The sequence below is a fragment of the Vollenhovia emeryi genome, unplaced genomic scaffold (genome assembly GCF_000949405.1).
Source record: "Vollenhovia emeryi isolate VEMERY1.0 unplaced genomic scaffold, V.emery_V1.0 DF939125.1, whole genome shotgun sequence".
NCBI classification, from domain to species: Eukaryota; Metazoa; Arthropoda; class Insecta; order Hymenoptera; family Formicidae; genus Vollenhovia; species Vollenhovia emeryi.
Genome location: NW_011967241.1, coordinates 2,270,858 through 2,290,987, shown reverse-complemented (window position 1 = coordinate 2,290,987; position 20,130 = coordinate 2,270,858). Strand labels below are relative to the sequence as shown.

The 20,130-nt window shown below is 36.4% G+C and overlaps 1 protein-coding gene across 13 annotated transcripts in view; it reads right to left on the bottom strand.

Moving 5' to 3' along the window:
* The window catches only part of LOC105569254 (glutamate receptor ionotropic, NMDA 2B), a 160,524-nt gene that overhangs the window by 63,450 nt on the left and 76,944 nt on the right, over positions 1–20,130 (bottom strand). For all 13 annotated transcript variants that reach the window (XR_001009487.1, XR_001009488.1, XM_012025571.1 and 10 more), the window contains 2 exons: positions 19,543–20,046; positions 16,493–16,664 (listed from right to left, as the gene is read on the bottom strand). Coding sequence is in view for 11 of the 13 variants with exons in the window: in XM_012025571.1 (XP_011880961.1) it covers positions 16,493–16,664; positions 19,543–19,830 (460 nt within the window). In the remaining 2 variants the exon portion in view is untranslated. The remainder of the gene's footprint in view (positions 1–16,492; positions 16,665–19,542; positions 20,047–20,130) is intronic.

The following is a 20,130-nucleotide window of genomic DNA, read 5'->3' as shown; positions in this document are numbered from 1 at the left end:
CTTACAAGTGCGGAAAAATTCATACCAAGATATATAACTTTGTAACAAAAGAGATTATGATATTTCAGCACTTTAGAAATCGGTAAAAGGCAAGTAACGTTCACGTTAAATAATTACTGCCATAAATCTCTCTACGTGAGACACTTATAAATATCTATGCGTACACAAAGGTAGGAAACTTCGAAGAGTGTTTTACGTTTCATTTCTGAGACCAAAAGTGAATAAAAGTAAAGGGACTTCAGCAATAATTATTGTCGTCTTTTTCCGGTAGACATTAAAATCGTGAGAGGAAACTGTTATATGTAGCTAAATAATTAAGCGTAGATTATAATGAAATTCTCGCGTAACGAAATATCATTTTGCACGCTTCTCGTAACCGATGTTTGCTTCGCTCCGCTTCTGTTCGTTAGAACTATTCACTAAATATTGATGTAATAAGCGGCCGTAACGTTACTAAGGTAGAGACAACCATGATGTCCCTCATGCGAAAAGAAACAATTACTACATCGGACAGACTCCGCGACACAAGCGAGAAATTAGCAGTATATCGTTAAAACTACTTTACGTTCTCGCGCAGGATATAATTTCGCCTAAACAGAAATGCGCTCCCTCCTATCTGAATGCAAAATTTCGACCAAATGTCGCAATTACACGCATAAACATTTTTATACGCAAACAACCCACACACGTAATCATTATATTTATTTTGGAAATATATTGTCGATATTCGTAATCGAATCAACTATCATCGGTAACAAGATGCGAGATAACGGCATCGATAATCGATTAATACGGGTAATTGTGTTCACACTGCCACGTAATTTAACACATACACACACACATACACACTGTAGCACTGAGCATATTGCTATACCACTTACAGAAGGTGCCGTCAATCGATACGAATCCTTATGAGGCGTATCACAAGAACGAGACACACATTTTAGACATGCATGTCTCCCCCCTCCTCCCTTTCTCACTCACTCTCTTACTCCGTGTCTGTCTCTCGCTCGCTTTCTCTCTGTCTCTCCAGCAATCTCCTTTTAAGAACTTTCTCCCTTTAGAATATGCAAATATAACTCGGCCAAGTAGGCGCCGGTAACCCGGACTCGAGTCCACCGATACTCCTTGGCTGTAAGTGCACATCCATTCTTATGATAATGTAATAAGCATCAGCAGAGGCATCAAAAGATATCGAAAGAAATTTGTTCGACGCGCTCGAGTTACTTAATAGAATCGCTTAAGAAAGCATCTCATTAAAGCGATGAATAAAGATATTTAAGATTGCTGCGCGATAAGATTTTCACGTCGATCTTAAATTACCCTGCTTGAAATACTCGATCAAAATTGAAATTAAACTCGGAGTCGATTACAATACTTATGGTAACTTGAAGTCTCAATTATGTATTATTATGCAGCAGAAATAAAACCAGTTTCGAAACACTTCACATTTCAATAAAATCATTGTATAAAATAAGAAACAAAAATGTTGGGTTTTCCATATTTTAAAGACCGGCGTTTTCAATTCTACATTTCCTATATTCCAGATTCTATTAGGATTCAAAGTTTAATTTTACACATCGATTGAGAAATGTTATTAATGTAAAACCAAATTATATTTAGTTAAGGCAAATTATGTCTTCTCGCGAATAAATAATTTCTAATCGTTAAATGGATCTGAGGTGTTGTGAAAATTTAATTATTCCAATTATACATCTCGTTTATTCTGTCACATTTGAAAAATAATAATCTCAAAATTTCTCTTAAAAACATCCTATTTTAAACATCAATCTCGTTGACAGACTTCGACACACTTTTAAAATCCAATCGTCCCGTCACTGACAGCTATCTCGTAGCACGAAGTGAGCTAAGGGTGACAATCAGCATCGTGAAAAAGAGACAGCAATACACTTCGGGACTTTCGAGTATCGACTTAGCACACTTTTCACGGAAAGAATGAGAGGAAAGAACTCTAATAGCACCGGATTGAATAATGCACAACATTTCAGGTTCATTCTCAAACATCCACACGAGAATTCTATAAACGAAGTGCATCTTCTTAAAACTCTTGAGACTTTCGATCCGAGAATTCCATTGAACTGACGTATCTCGTGCCGCACAAGGTTCAAATTAAGTCGAACGTCGTACGTGATCGCGTTGCTAAGCAGAGCGAAAGAAGAGGGTGCAGGATACGTAATTTTGTTTGGATTCATACTGAATAGAGAATAAGAGACTTTAATATCGTACGTCGTTCTTTGTGCTGTAATTAGGTGTTTCGCTGTAAAGGTAAGTCTCGCCCGCGGTATGTTTTACCACTCCACGCGCGAAGGTAAAGCAATTATTCCAATGAATTTTGTCTGACTCAGTCATCCGAACACGCTGTACATGTTTTCATTAAAGTATCGCGTAAAACAGGAACGTGTCCTTCACCAGTACGGTTATACACGTCCACTTTGAGTTCCATCGCGAGACGTCGTGTGAAAATTACGAGAAAATAAATAAAGAACGAATATGGAAGTTGCATTAATATACGTTGTAGAAGTAATTGAGTTGGTCATCAAATTACATTAGGAATTATATTTAAATTATTAAATTACTGTAAAACATCCTGATAACAAATAGTTTCCTTTGGCTTTACTATTGCCAAAGTAATTAAAATAATAACAGCCTATGAATCTATTTATATGAGTGTATTAATTTTGTAATATGTACTCCACAAAGTTCCTCTTTTGTATCAGCGTTCGCTGCGACACTCGTTTGTACGCAAGTACGTAAGTACATTTCTATCGATGGGCACACATTTCGGAATAAATTACATATCCTCGGAAATGTTCACCAGAAAACAGCTTCGAGATACCGCGAGGATGGACGGGTCTACGATTCTGCCGTACCTAGAAGGGTTGCAGGATGGAATTCGGTATCGGAGTGCATTCGTACATTATTAACGATCGTTCCGTATATTTGGGAAAAAGAGCGAGGAAGGTACGATACAATTTTGTTCACTATTTTGTACCGTGCATCTCTTCAAATTTATGAATGCCTTTCATTCAAGTTCGCCTTTAATACAACACGCGCAGATGCACAGACATTTGCAAACATAATACAATGCAGGCGCGTGTACACAGGCCCATACACACTTACGCATACACGCGAGAATTGAATTCTGATGGAATAATTCGCTCGTTACGGACGAGAGATTCTCCACTGTTATTGTAGAATTAACAGCCTTCTGTAAAATAGCTAACGGGAGAGAAGTAACAACTGTTAGTCTGTTGCCGAAACAATTATTAAGGAAATCACTACGGAGGGATATTTACCTCGTGCTCAGACAATGGTTAAAATGTCGTATTATGTACACCCACCTCATTCAATGACAAATAATACTACCATCTTCAAGATATGTTTGCTGCCGGAGTTCTCGAAGCGCTCTTAATCCCTAACTGTTCATAAACATCAAATTTGCATGGCCTTGCTACAGGAAACATTTACATAAAAGTTCTGTGTGTAACTTAAAACTTAGCTAGTGTGTATTTTTAATCACATTAGCTGCTACTTAAACTGACTTTAATAATATCTTCGAATTTATTGAACTTAAGAAATTGCAGATTGTTGTTTCACATTCAGTAGGAAATATTTACAACAGAATATGCACCGGTGAGGAAATGGACGAAAACTCCTTGCAAAGTATCGAGCTCAACTTCCGCCGCGCGCAGTAAACTTTAGCGATAAATGTATCTCGACAATTTCATAAAATTGGATGACGGAAGAATCTTTCATTTCAGTAAAATGTTGATAAACCGAGAAGGAAGGATTGCGATGATACAAATAACAATTGAATGCCGTTGCGGATGCCTTCCGTCGGTGGAAATTCCGGTATTAAAAGGCAGTTCAATCAATATCACCGAAGACCCGATTTATAGATGTCCCCCGAGTATCATAAACAAGAACATTCAAAAAGCGATTTCATACACGAGCTTAAATTCACCGCTTAAATAAACGTCAACTACGGACATTGGGACATTGGTTTCCTATCATAAATGGACAGGCCGGTAGACGGAAGGGCGGTGATGACGGTATGTTGCCTTACTTTGGCTACATTTCCGCACCCTGGAATTTCCGCGAGAGTTACGTCGTCTTTGCGCGCGAGGGAGCGTAATATTACATTGTAAACGGGAAGAACGTATATGAATAGCTTAAAGTACCGAGAATTTCTGCCAAGTGATTGTTTACTTGGCAATTACTGCCGACGAATTAACCGCCGACTCTGTAAACGGCATTTGCCTAGTGCGGCGAAAATAACTTGGATGCGTTGCTGCATAACGCGCGCGCCCCTTAAAACACCCCCCGTTCAACATTTCCTACGGAAAAATTGCAGATATTATGCAAAGGATTACCGGCGTCGTGGAAGGTAATGTCTAATGCTAATAGATTACAGTTACAAACTGGCTCTTTTATTATGCATGCATTATGCATGCATCCATGCAGTCCCTTTCGGAAATGCGGCGGTACAGGATGTCGAGCAATGGGTAACAGTAGTTCTAGCGAGTTTAGTTATTAAATACATCTCCCGGCAGTTCGTCGTAACAAAAAGCTTCGTTGACGTATTTTTATACGGAATGTTTTAGGACAATCTATGTATCTTTACATCTTTTTAAACGAATTATGTCGTTAAAAAATAATTCGTTATGGAAAATATCGCGTGTTACGGAGCAGCACTGAAATAATACTTCGTAGCAAGTTCCATCATTTTGACGCCGCGCTCGTTATAATTTAAATAGACAATTAATATCAACGAGATCTTAATATTTGAAAACTATCTATGCATAGGAACTTGGTTCAACGCGACAGATAATATTACACATCTTGGATAATATCCGATGAAATCGAAAACACAAAAGCCTCCTCTTATTATGCATACAGTCATTTGCGAAAGTATGGTTGAGCGTGTCCGTCGCGCTGTAATGGGATATGCAGACAATCCGACGTAACGGTATCGACATCAAATATTCATAAGGGCGCTTCAAGCATGGCTCGTATCGAATCGCTGAAAACCATAACGCATACACTCAGCTTACGAGATTTCGCGCTGAATCACTTTATTGAATGGCTTTTGCTACGTGCCCAATCCACGTGCATTCTCTCTGCGATTTTCTTTGTGCGAACCATCCTCTCAATTCAATCGCCTTGTCCTGAACGATTTACTTTGTTACACCGACCACGTGGCACTTTTTTTTCCCTCTCGCACCCTTTCCCGGATGTCGCCCCGCGCCACAAAGCGTATTCTTCCCCTCTATATGTGGCAAAAGACGTGCAATATACATCGGTATCAGATGAGTATTGCCATAGAATATTGCCTCTCCCTTTCATCTTCGAACGAAATAACGTGTGTGCCTTAGGCGCGACCTACTTCGGCACTCTTTCCATTTGTTTCTCCGTTTGTTTGTTCTCGTAAGGAAGACGGGCTTTTAAAATAAACTCTTGGCTCTGACGTTCACCCGCTTTCCGGACACGAGGATATCATATTTCCGTACACGTTACGCTATTACCTACGTATATGGCTGCTACATATATAACCCGTCCAGAGTTATTACAATTCGTTACACAGCAATTAAGCGTCGGTATGCGAAATTATTTGCAGCATCCCGTAATTAAAAGATTCTCTTTAGGAAACAATTTAAATCCGCTGCATCGATTTCTGCTCTCGCAGTATGTCGGCACGCTGCGATTTTGTACCGCCGTGAGTTTCGTCAATTTTGAGCTTGTTGCGGTACGTTTGACATGTAGCGAGTCAATTTACACGTTTGCACAAGTTTAATTAACAAGAAGAAGAAAGTACAAATTCAAACATATCCGACCTCGGATACTGATTGCATCTTGATGTCACCCTGTTGCATCCTCGATACGTTGATGGGACAGATTGGTGCAATTTCCTTTGACCGTTTACCCCTAACGTGTGCAAACTTCTACGTTTTCAACGTGAATTTCACGACATTTGCGCTAATTTAAATTCTCCCGCTACGGTAAACAATTTTATTTACACCTAAATAACTTAGGGATTTAGTTAATCTAAAAGGTTTCTCAAATTAAAGTCCGTAGAATTACATGCGAAATCAATTTCAACATGCGAAAAACCTTCTTTTATTTATGCTTTTAAAAATACCGCAATCAAATATTTCGGAAATTTATTACAAGATTTTATCAGCGGAAATTAATTCTAATTTACTCAAATAACAGTGTATAAAAGCCAGTTGTTCTGAAATATCCTATAACGGCTAAATAAATAATGTCCATAAAAGATGGAAGTAATATTTATCTTCGCTGTACTCCATTCGACGGATAAATTCCCCACGCAGTTATCCGCAATTATACTCTGGATTCATTCGTCGGTGAATCATAATGCCACAATATTTCCCCCGAAGCTACCCTGGGGTCTACTTATTGGAAGAAAAGAATTGATGCTATTGAAATAATAACGCGAAGCCCTACCAAGGAAGGAAAGGTTTTTTTTCACCGAGTGATTAGTCAAATCTTTTGACAGACCAAAAATTGATTATTAAGAATTGGCCGGAGCGAAGCACCGCGAGATCGTTGAAAAGCTCCATTAGTGGTTCGACCTGATTTCCCTCTCTTTTATTGAGTGACGAACGGCTTCGTCCGGAGAGAATCCTGTGTGTACCGAGTAGTCCGTCCAAATGACGCATTCGACAGACCTACTGGGCAACGACGAGATTGATTAAATGTCCTCGGCAGCGAGATGGCATCGGAAACGAAATCCGGAATCGTATCGATATACGCGAAGGAGTTCATTGCGATAGTATCCCTCTGATTATAGTGTAGGTACGATTGAAACATCTACTTGATGGACGATCGAGAATGGCAAGTGCTACCCTGACTGATCCACTTTGTCGGAAAAGAGAGGACGGTCGTATTACTTTATCCATGATAGTCGAAATTGCCTCGAGCAATGATATCTCATTCTATGTTGCTCATAAAGATATGTATATGTGTGTGTGCATACCATATATGCGTAGTAAAACAACGTGATACAATCCTTGTAAATAGATGACACATTACGAGTAGAATATAGATAAAGGAGAAGGAAAAATTATCTGTAATAAACGAGATTCTTGGGATATATGCTTTGAAAAAATTTGCTTTAAAATTTCTTACCAATCGTTCTTTTAACTATTCACACAGATGGTAAGATAACTTGCGAATAAGAGATCTTTCGAAGGAAGAGAGATAAAATTGGTCGACGCAGCTGGAATAAGAAACTGCCGTAACTAAACTCAAGTAGTACCTAGGTTTTCTTTTATTCTTTTGATCAAGAAATGCATTGTATTAGGTCCCACAGTTGCTCCTTCAATTTCACACAAATTTAGCAGTTATTTTTGTGAGAAACACTCCGAGTTTTCACATTGGAAAACTTATTTTAAGATTTTAGGTCAAACGTCCGTTGCTAATAGATGGGTATGGTCTTGTTTTTATGCTAGCAGAGCTAGGATCCATTGATATTTGCGTCGCTTCTTGTTCAAAGTTTACTGTTAATTTCTGCTTCACAGTTCAATAACAGTAGCAAATTAGTGACAACGAGCATTCATCTACGTTGACAAGTAATTAGTTTTCTTTACTTTCCTTCGAGCTTATAAGAAATCACAAATTAAGCCTTAAAAGGATCTACGCTAAAGTATTACGTTTAACAGAGAAAACAATGTACAATTATTTTATGGAAACATAAAAATTATAAATAAAAAATTGCAATTATAAATTTTACGAAAAAGCATTTCAATAATTAGTATCGCTCTTAATCTTATCTTGTACGTAAACGTACAAAATAAATATTGTCACAATGTATGTACATGACATCGGTAGGACAGTCACTGGCAGACGTTCCATCATCAAGACACGTTTACGAGAAAGACGAACAAGAGAAGAGAAAAGATTAAGCTTGGAAAACTAAAAGTCCGCGTCCCAAATTACTAATCGATGACGCAGGCTAATCTGAACGCCGTATTGAAGCGCGCTATGTAGCCGCATCAATCTGCGGAACGGCGCACGATAAGGGGATGCCGTTTGTTGGAATGGCTCGAACTTGCCGAAGAAGGGTCAGTGTAGTCTTTGTGCGAATGTCGTCGGTAAATCGATGGTGAAATCCGATCGATTGATCCCGAAGTTGTCCCGGGACGATAAAATTCAGACGTGGTGACAAAGGTCTCGCGAAGCTTAATTGGCGAAGGCGACTCGTTTCGCAATTATATCCCTTCAGATTCGAAAACAGCATCAATCTTTTTCGGAGAAGCGAAAATGTGCGTAATAAGCAGAATTGGAGATCGGCTTTCGCGCGCGCGCCCGTGAAATATGCAGCTTTAGTTTTCTTTAGAAGCTTTACGATCTACTAAATGAGACTTGTCACATGCACTTTCTGTGTACAGTGATAGGTATATCATTTCTCCAAATATATTTTGAAATTAAAAACTCATAATAGGCGTAATTTTCAAAGAGTTAATAATTGAAATTGGTGTAAAACATTTATACAATGTTTCTATATACAGGGTGTACTAAAACCACCGGATATCCTTTTAATCGCAGATTCCTTAGAAAATTTCAAGAGGAAAATTCTAAGAAAAAAAATGTCGAGGCTATGATAGTTTTTAAATAATAAGCGATTATATTTCACAAATGACAGGTCTGAGATTTTGCGCGCTCAGGCACGGCGACATGACGAGTGATAAAAGTGTTCCTATGTGTTTCGCGAGCGAGCGAGAACCAAAGTCACCGTTTAACGGGACAGAAAATATTTGGGAAGACGACGATCCGGTTATTTTGAAAACTTGAGGATAAAGAGAGGCAGGAGACTAGATTGAATCTAACTGAAAATTCCAAGTTCACTCAGAATATCGGAGATCGACTAAATCGAAGGATATCAGTCTGATCAAGACGCTCATCACAGTGAACCCCTCCCTTTTATTAATAAGACGTTACACAAAATTAACAAAAGAAATGGTTAAAGATAACAAGAGGAACAATTAATTCGAGAATGAATCGTTAAGTCTGTTGTGAAAGTTGTCACTATGCTAAAAAGGGCGATATTCGCAGGGACACCTTTATCACTTGTCGTGTCGCCGTACCTGAGCGCGCGAAATCTCAGGCCTGTCATTTGTGAAATGTAATCGCTTATTATTTAAAAACTATTATAGCCTCGACATTTTTGTATTAGAATTTCTGTCTTGAAAGTTTCTAAAGAATTTATGATTAAAAGGATATCCGGTGGTTTTAGTACACCCTGTATAATTTAATAATCACAATGATACGTGATTATAATTACTACAGAGCACAAATTGAAGTAAATGCATAACAAACAAAGTAGTTAGAGATTTGTGACACTTATTTGTATGAATTTAAATCACATTTATCGTACACAAATACATGTAACAATTAATATTAGAATATCTATTCAATTGTTACGTGTTAAATACAACCTTTTATTGCGTAGTTCTAAAAATAATCCCTTCCTTTCGAACATATTCATTATTCATGTATGTAACATATATAACTTTCCATTTAAGAAGTTTTAGTTTTTGTTGTTTAGTTAATGGATTTTATGAGATTTCCCTTGCCGTTATATGAAAATGAGGAAGTCGTTATGCGGAAAGGAAATGTTTTACAATTCACAAAAATGTTTTATATTGTGTTCTTTATTAAGATATTCTTTCTATCTTTCCCTCCTTTTGTCAACCATTTCTTAGCGCAACGTTGTAGATTAAAGGATCCTTAATAAGGACGTTTGAACAAAGGAACGCTAAGGCAAATAATTCCAAAGCTCTTCGATCGGCGTTTCAAACGGTATTCCAAGCGCTTGTAACACGCCGCTTCCTACTGCGGCATTCTGATTCCGGTAAATAGACCAGATGTCGAGTGATTGTTCAGAAACTTCGCTAAATAGTTGCAGCTATTGGGGATAAAGCATATTACGAACGAGTACAAAAATATAAAGATAGAATGACTAGAACATATATGGAAAGCTATGTGTCTCGTGAACCCAACTTGAAACTTAAATCAATTGTAAGTTCAAGCTTTCACTGTGGAAAAGTTTTTATGCAAAAACTATCATTTCGTACTATATTACATATATGTAAACTCTGAACTGCAAAACAAAATTAATATCTGCATATTTCCTAAAATATTTTGAGGAAGTTAATTTGATGTGTCAGTGGCTTTACCGTTGATTGAAGTAAATGCGATCAAATAACGGAGATGTCACGAACGGTAAATTGGCCTTAGATTAATTGCTCCGAAATCTTGATCGCTATATTTCGTCGTGTAGATTATATACGGAATTATATATTTCTATATACATAAGTATATGTTATTGTAAATTAGAATGTAAAACGTAGATTTAGAAACGAAGAATTTAGCCCAAACGTTTGAACTAAATAGTTTGAAATTAACGTTTCTAACTGTAGCGGGGGTAAAATAAAAGCTAAATAAACTAAATAAAAGTTGAAAAAGTTTGAAAAAAACTAAAATCTGTAACAACTAATATTTACAAGCATTTTTTTCTTCCCCCTCTCTCTACAACTATTACTATAATCGTATATGTATTCGGCTGATTAAATAGAGAATATTTTAAGTTTTACTAAAAGATATTTGATCCATATATCTATTGTTGTTCTTCCTTCCTTCAATAATTCCCCTTTGACAGCTGCAATATCCTAAGCAAAATTACGTGTCGTGGGAAAGGCATGGCCAACAAATCGAAAACTGCTTCCAGTAGCTAAGAAAAGGTGAGAGGAATATAAATCAGTATGTTTGGATTTGTGGGTGTAACAATGAAATCGGGGAAAAAAAGAAACCAGAAACAAGGTGCGGAATAGGAAGGTGGTGCGGGAGGAAATCATCTATCTAGCTCACTTGTACTGTACACTGGACTTCAGAACGTATCTTCTGAACTTTCCGGATGTATCTTGATTTTTCTATTTCGGCGAGATGGCTGACGAAAGTTTTGCGTTTCGTGGTTGTTTGTCGACCTTGCAAAATGCTTTGAATGCTGTCCTAAATCTTCACGAACTACTATTTGTATACGAAACGTTACTTGCTAGAAATATTCAAAACAAATATACAGATTTTGACATGAAAATATTAATATTATTCCACATAATAAATTGTAATCTTCTATTAATTCTGACGCGTTGCGGAAAATCCACAAGTAATTATTGAACACTGCTATGAATAAAGATTCTCAGATTATGTAAAGTTTCTAATTATTTCTCGTTAATAAAAGTAATATATAGGTTGCGACAAGATTTATTACGGAATATCGTAAGTTTAACTTGGGGAAATTAAAGGCTACCCCTAGTAGACGCTGCTTATCTCTTGATCACAGATTGTTGGAGTAAAATTAAATATTTGTTCACTCTTATTACCTCTTTTCTGATAAAGCCTTATTTTATTATATGTATATATAGTATATTACTTAGAACTATTTATTTTGTGTTAATTATAATACATGATAATAAAGAAATAAGACAATAAAATTATATAAATGTTTTAAAACAGCTGTATATTTTTATCCTTTAGATACCGTTGTATTTAATTATTATATACTATTACATTTATAATTGCAATAGATTTTTTAACTGTTGTTGTGCAAAACTTTCAATGAAAGCTACACTAGACTCTTAAATAATGTTTTCGCAAATAATATTTGTTTTATTTTGGGACTTTAAACATAGTTTAAATAGATTGGTAAGAAAAGGAACGGAATTAAGATTAAAGACATAGTTTACATGTCTCCTTCCCGGCTCCAAGCTTCTAATTTCTAATTGTATCAATTGGTCCGATATGCTTAATTGATGTAGCTCAGCATTAATCTGGGATTAAGTAGTTGATTCCAATTAACTTCGAGATTACGCAGTGCTGCTCCAAAATTCCCTCTTAATGCGACTACACATGACCTCTTTATGTATAACAAAATTCTATAAGTTTTTTACAACGATAAAATTTATATAATAATTTTTATATAAGTGCTTTATTACTTTTCGAGCCTCAGATTCTAGAGGTAAATACATTTTATCTCAATAAAGTTTCAAGTACCGTTGTATAGATCTTTCCTTATACTTTTTATATTTTATTGCGTTATCTGCTATATTGTTATAATATTGAATTTTAGTGGTTTATTCAAATAAGACTAAATTAATTTCAATAATTATTTTATTTTTAATAATTTTACTAAAAGAGAATAGTCGAACATCGCCCGATGTGTTAAATCGATAAAAGTTATGGCTAGCCGTAGAGCTTGCTATTGTAATTAAGTCGCACACTCACGTGTAAAAACGTTCCGTCATTTTTCGTTAGATGGCGGCAGCTTGCAAGCACCGCGTAAGCTCGCTCCGTTCTACCCCGGATCGAACACCGATGATTAACAAAAGTTTAAATAATCAATGAATCTGCAACGATCAGATATCGCCGACATTATCGAGTCACCGATAAAATTGAGTGGATCACTTTGCTTGATGGTGAACAGAGCGCTCTCTCAAGGCATGGCGCGACCTCCTTTAGTGACGCCAGCTGGAATTACCGATGGATTTTCACGCAACGATCCTGGCACAAACCTAGCTTTATAGCCGTCGATATGCGAGTAATTCAAAAACTACACCAACAATCGCGAAGCTCGTGCAAACTTTTCTCATTGTTGAGATATATGAAACCGTATATTGAAAGTTTGTTGGTACAACTCTCTCCCTTTCTCTCCTTCTTTCCCTCTGATATATTCTATTCATTTCGAAAGAATTTCCGAAGTTATGTATTCAAGAAAAGCTCCAAAGTGCTTGTACTTATCGTTGATTTAAATTCATAACATGCTGTTTTACATCTACGTTCACGTTCCTGTTTCATCCGCAATTAGATTTAATATAGACGTCTTCAATCTTAATACATTTTCTTAATTATAAAAATAAGAAACAAATTTTGTTATACATATATTAAATATACATATGTATATTAACGTATTCTTCTTTTATTCGCTTCATGGCGAGGGTCAGTCCACGAAGTATTGGATCTACATATATCACACAGTAGTTTCTTTTTGACATATCAGTTATGGAGCTAACCATTTCCATTTTTAACAAACGCGACCGTACAGAAAAGTTATCGCGCATATGGAAATTGCCCTCGCGATATCGAAAGCACGGATATCGATCGTGACTGCTGCCGGTGGCCCGCGATTTACTCTACACATGTCGGCCGTTGCGGTGTCTGCGTTTAACCGCGATGTTCAATTTGCCCTGCGGCAGAGCCGCTTCCGGTTTTCGGCGAGCGGTCGCTACTTCCCAATACAGTTATCACGATTGTGCTGTTAGAAGTGTCCGATAAGGTCGCAGAAAGCTGCGGAAAAGCTGCGGAAAAGCTTTCACGCGTTTCTCAAGAAAGCAATCGGAAATTATCATCACCTACAGCTTGCAGATCATAATCACGGATTAAAAATAATTAAGACTCATTTCAACTCAGTTCTATTTTGACAAAATGTTTCTATTTTAATAAAGTGAAAGATGCGAAAACATTACACAACCAATTTTTAGACTTTTATGTTTCGGGTGACGATTATTACAACAATTAGGCGTTTAAGTAAATAAATCTATTTTGTAAATTTCTCAATTGAAAGATTTGTAAATTTGCAAAGAGTAATTTTAAAAATAAAGCATGTCACTCTTAACCAATTTAATAATAATCATTTCCCTATACATTTTATTCGTATAGGAAAAAACGATCCCTCCCAAAAGAAATTTTCTGAAATATAAAAGCGAAATCCGCAAAAGCAAAGCACTGAAAAATAATAACCATTTATAGAGACTCTGTTCACATTACGTTGTTCTTTGTATTGCGGTCTCTATTAATTTTCACTGCACCGCAGTGTTTAGAATTTTCCTGGGGCGCGGAAATTTAATAGACCGACAAATGACTCTGCCGTGTTGGTAAGTGATTGCCATCACTCACTTAAGATTTCCGGCAGTAGCACGACCATTTCTCGGCCAGTGTATTCATTCAGGAAGCGCGTGAGGCAATGACTGAACGTGATGCGCGATGATGGGTTGGTGCGCGGCGCGTGGTGATGTGCGAGCGGCGCCTGGCTGTCGTCCAGTTTTCCTGACGTGATTTACATGGCAGAACTGCGCCCGACGTCTCTCTTTCTTTCGACGGAGCGCGGCAGCATGAAAACATCCGATTTCAACGTGATTCCGATTTTTCATAAATTCAATGAGCCCCCAGAAAATTTCCGCCAACGCCAATGGGATCTTTAGGAAAGATCGTTCGTCGACACGCTCACTGTCATTTGCCATACGCGCGCGAACTTAAAATGCTCGTAGAAGAAAAAACTTCTCCGGTCTATTGTGAAGTTACGGCAAATTGTTAAAAGGAACTGCGAATATCTTTGGAAATATTCAGACATTCTTAACATTCGTCTTCAGAACTTCTCAGATTTCTGTGTAAAGTAAGTGCTTTTTTTTACATATTTAACAGTGCTCACAATTTCGCCACCCACAAGTAAGTTAATGAGACTTGTGTAAATTAGGAAATACAACTTAGCGATTTGAAATAGGATACAATTTTTTTTACAAAAACCTGTACGTTTGCAGTAAACCTTGTAATTACAATTTCATCTCGTTTCATTTCATTGTAGCGAAGTTGTGTACACTGTGCGTGACAATTTTCTCAGCTGTAACTTTATTCTTTCTTTCTGGACTAGTTAGAAATCACTTTTTAGGCACTAACTTAGGTTACTCCGGGCATCAGATACTGATTTAAACTATGCAAAACATTTGAAATATTTTTAAAAAATATAAAAAAATTGTAAATATCGAGGTGACCAAGTTTGAGTGCACCTACTTTATTTTTGCTTTATTTTTAAATCTGAAAAGTTATATAAAATGTAACTTTCTTTTTCATATTTCAGTATCGTGCCGATAACAGGTAAAGATCAGGATTAACTATTAAATGCTTTCTCATATCTTCCCAAAGTTTTCCCTTTAATCAATATTTGCATCGATCCAATATAATCCTATCTCATTCTGAATTAATTGAATATGAAGCTGTTACTGCGGGTCAGCGTATGCAAACAGTAGAATAGATGTATTTTATGCACTTTCATCCATCAAAACCCACAATGATTGGAATGCTTGTATTTCATTTCCATCCACTTCACGCTTTATGGAATTGACGCAAGTTTCCAACGTTAAAATTCAGCGCAAATATTAATGTTATGAATTCCCAACGAAAGAATAAAAACCATAATGCGGTATAAACTCATTTCTAATGCGAATGCATTGGCCGAAATGAAAAATACCGACCATTTATAAGTAAATATAGAATTTGCTTCTTTATTCATCAATTGTTGGTTTATTGTATCAATCATCTAGTTGAAATTAATTCCCAGATTATATTATCTTGGACCAATAATCTTGGCTTATAATCCGCATGCTTTCCTCTTTGCGCTTTGGCTTTCGCTACCTAATTATCTTGCATTACTCGGCATTCTCTACGTTATTCTGCATACTGTAATAGATGCTGTGACGTAGTAAGGAGATCGTGCAGAATAGAAATTTATTCTGTAGTCATGTTAAAGCTATAAAGTAACCTTATTTCGCGTAGAAGCTTTGCGAAGAAATAATTACATAAGTCGTGAGAAAGGCTAAATCTAAGCCATTTTACATTTCTGATTTGCATTCGTTTGACAACAGAGGTTCTCTTTATCGCGGGACTAAAGTGCTGATTTGTACCCTACGGGCACAAAGAACGGTACTGGCGAAGGGAGCGTCTCAACGTTCCAACGTTTCCAGCGTTTAGATTTTGTCTGATAAAGACCAAACCCCTCCCATAAAATTCTCCAGTGTCCCCAAGGAAATGGGCTCAAATCGATCTACGACTTTCTGTTCTCTTCTTGAATCTAACAAGATCCCGAAAACTCTAAGGATTTATCGTTTCGCACATAAACTCCTTCCATGATTGCAAAGATAAAAATGTTACTAACGCCTGAGAATCCCTTTTACCGTTTAAAGTATTTTGTAATCTTTTCACTTGCAAATCAATGAATTTAATGCACGGCTTATTTTACGCTTTTCACAAAAGTGAGCACAAAACATCCGCATATAGCAACAAATTTATTTTAAAGTGAGAACAAAGGTTCTAGAATTTTTGCAAGTATTATTCGTTCACTAGAAATGCAAATTTCTTTCCCATACGTGTATCGCATTTCCAATGCAAAAATGTCAACATCTGTATTTGAAAAAAGAAACAACATCTCCCTTTAAAAATTAAAATACAATCGTTTCAAAAACACTTTGAATTTTCCAATTTTCTTTCGCTCTCCACGTAATGTAAAATAATGTCCGTTAATATACGTACACACAGCGTAATAGAATGTACGTATATAATAGCGGTGTGTGAACAACAATAGCATCAATCAAATGAAATTAATAATGCAATAAATTAAACTCACTGGTAGGGCTTGGTGTGAGCTCCTTCATCACTATCCTGACACGAAGATCATATCGCTGGAAAAGCCCCAACCTTGGACCCCTCGTACTCCTCTGTAGCGCGCTAATAGCAGAGCTGGCTGCTCTGGTGTACTCTCTCACGCCAAAGGATTTGTACGGCACCAACATGCCCACCTGTTACACAAATATGACGGAGAAAATATGAAATTTTGGTAAGGCGCGTGTTGCAGACGTGCTCTCTTACAGACATGCGTCATGCGTTTCGGTCGGTGTTCGTTTCAACACCGACCGTCAGGTGATAAATCGTTCCCGTTGCGTCAAACGGTGAGAAAGATCGTCAACAGGTTGTACAAAACGATATTTCGCCAAGTTTCGACCGAGACGTGGCAGTTGACGCGTCCGCTACGTTACAAATGGCCCGAGTTTAGAAATGAGTGCTATTGTGTGATGTACATGTTCACTCGTGACGTGCACAATTGCGCTAGGAGATGCATCCATTACATGTCATATTATTTTACTTTATCATTAATTTTGTTACATTATGCTGAATTATATCTCATATTATTTTCCTTTTTGTTGCAATTTCCTCAATTCATATTTATTTAATGTTCGAGCAACTTGCCAGGATTATTTTATTACGTCGTTATTAGATAATAATCGGTCACAATTTCAATGATAAATTATTTTTTATTTATACTTTTTCATCAAAGAATTTTCATAATATTATGTCCATGCCATACGAATTTAAGAGAGAAAATATAAAATTTTGATAAGACGCGTGTCACGTTAAGTGCTATTGCGTGTGTCAATTCATGTATTTTTTTCTCCTAGGGTTACATATTAAAAAAATATAATGTAAAATATTTAATTACAGTAAAACAATGAGAATTTTAACTACATTAATTTCAAAGCAAAATTTTTTAAAAATATAAAAATTTTTCCATTATATTAAAATTTCTCATTTTGTTTCCCATACGTGCATCGCATTTCCAATGCAAAAATGTCGCAACGGTATTTCGAAAAAAATCAACGTCCCATTTTAATCAGCATTTATTTAAAATACAATCTAAGTTATGGAATACGATGTTTAAACTTGATTATATAGTAAAATATAAATAAATGATATTAAAATATATAAATGGTATATTTATATCTAATTGCAATTACACGAAGAAATGAACAATGACTTTTAATGTATTATATAATCATGCTGCTGTTTTTCATATAATCTAGCTATTAAATTGGACGATCAATACTTCCTTTGTCCAGTGTTTTAAAAATTGCAATTTGAATACACAATTATGCAGTATAATAACACTTCTTGAATATTAAGAATAGACCATTGTAGTTTTCACTTGCCGCCTATTCGCCGTATCACGATCGACAATGCATTAAGTACTCAAAGCGATCAGAAAACTGCAGCAAGGGCATCTTGTTCACTTTATTACCACAAGAATAGACCGACGCGCACCTGTTGCATAAATCGATCGATGTGAATGAATATCTACGTAGGCTGAGACTGGACAGTGGCTTACGTTTCGGCCTACTGTCATAGCATTACAATGCTTTTTGTGAAAAACATGATATGAAGTAATATTTTAAGGAAAGCGTTTCGGCACAAACAATCGATCCTTTCAATACACCAATGCATTCTCTTTATATAACTTTTAGATGCACAATACAATTATAAAAGATTTTACTTTAACGTAAAATTTTCAATATGCCAGCAGAGAAATCAACTATTGTTCACCCATCGTCAACATGATTTTATAAAACAAAATTACTTTAGTAAACAATGATATGATTTCCTTGACAAACTACATTATTATTGTCTTATGTTGTTAATTTTATTTACGTCTGCGATATATGTATTACAAATATTCTAATAAAAATTAATAATTTGTAATTCTTTACTTCAAGCATATTATATTCATAAAAAACATAAAGCAATATTTTCTAGGTATATTTTCATTTCTGAAATCATCATCTCTGTCGACATTAATTTGAGCAAAATTGTATTATATATCGTTTGAGTAACAGGCTCAATTTAGAAAAGTGGGATAATCCATCAATTATCGATAACGAATCGCACCACTAACCGTACATCTATCGGCTCTAATTATGCATTCTATCTCGATGCATAGGCGGTACTTGCTACAATCAGTAAATGGAGACGAGAACCTATAAATTGACCCATTGTGCGCAGACACGAGTTTGAAAAATTGAGAAAGAATTCATTAATCCATCGGGAACGAGAAATTTCCTGAGAACTTTATCTCGAATAAGTCTTAAAAATACCAAGGTAACTATCCTCGAATAATGTGAGTTATTAACTCGATGAATTCATTAACATTTATTAAAGATGATTATCTCCGCGCCAAATATTCCCAAAACGTTAAAAACTTTTCGTCGATCGCATTTAAATGAAGCTGGCTGCTCGAAGGGTATAATTTGTACAAAAAGTATTATATGAGTTAAATAACCGAGTGGCAAAATAATTTATTTGAAGAATTCTGTGACTAAAGATCCGTTAACGAACAAAAAGAAAAATAAGTTCAAAATTACATGATAATTGGCCATTGTAGAATTACGAGAACAAAGAAAAGTTTGTATAAGATATAATAAGATACATCGAAAAGCTGGTATTTCTTTGATTTTATTCACATGTATTGTGTCTTTATTTTGACAGCATATATTGTACCTTCTGATTGAAATTGTTTCTAACAACACATGTATAATTCATTGTGGATACCAAATAATACAATACATTTATTTTTCAACCAAACTACTCTGCAGTTTGATAACTTTTCCCCAACACAAGTTTCCAAATTCTACTAATGAAAAGTTCTTGGGGCTTTCTCAACGTCACACACACAATCGCACTTTTTATTAAATTATCGCAAAATTTCCCATTATACTCTAAGTTTCTTACGTAACAGATACAAAATGTTTTCCTCCCAGCGTATTCGATTTTAATGAAACGATTCTTCGACGGACGTGCTTTCGAAGATGTTTCTGTCTTAGTAAAGCCAATTTGTAGGAAGGTCCTTACCTTGAGATCGGTGATGTTAATGTTATTCCCCACAGAAGACTGCGGAGTGAAACGCGTAGGTGCAGTTGTGGTGGTCGTGGTAGTCGGAAACGATCGCTGTCTCGTCGTGTTCGATAATCTCTCACCAATACGAACTGCTGAATTGCCCCTGCCCGTGCTTATGCTCTTGGGAACTGAACCTCTACCAGTCCCGATTTTGATTCCTCCCTCTCTAAGAGTGGTAGTGGGGGAACTACCTAGCACCAACAATGGCGACACCACTAACGAGAGGATCCACGCGGTCCTCATGGTGCGGAATTTGTTGCTCGAAACGACCACCGTTTTTGTCACGAGACGGCGATTTGCCGACGATTGATGCGATCGTACACTGCTTCTTCGTGCTAACTTGACACTGTGCTTCCATTCAAAACACGGACGAATTCTTCAGCGTCGCGACGATTCGATGCAAACGAATGCACGTGCATTTCTGCCGTCGTAATGTTATCTCATCGCAATGTGGTGCGCCTGAAATAGAAATGAACAAATTAGTATGAAAAAATTATGAGAAAGCTACACACCAAAAATATCCGAAATACTGTATTTAGAAAA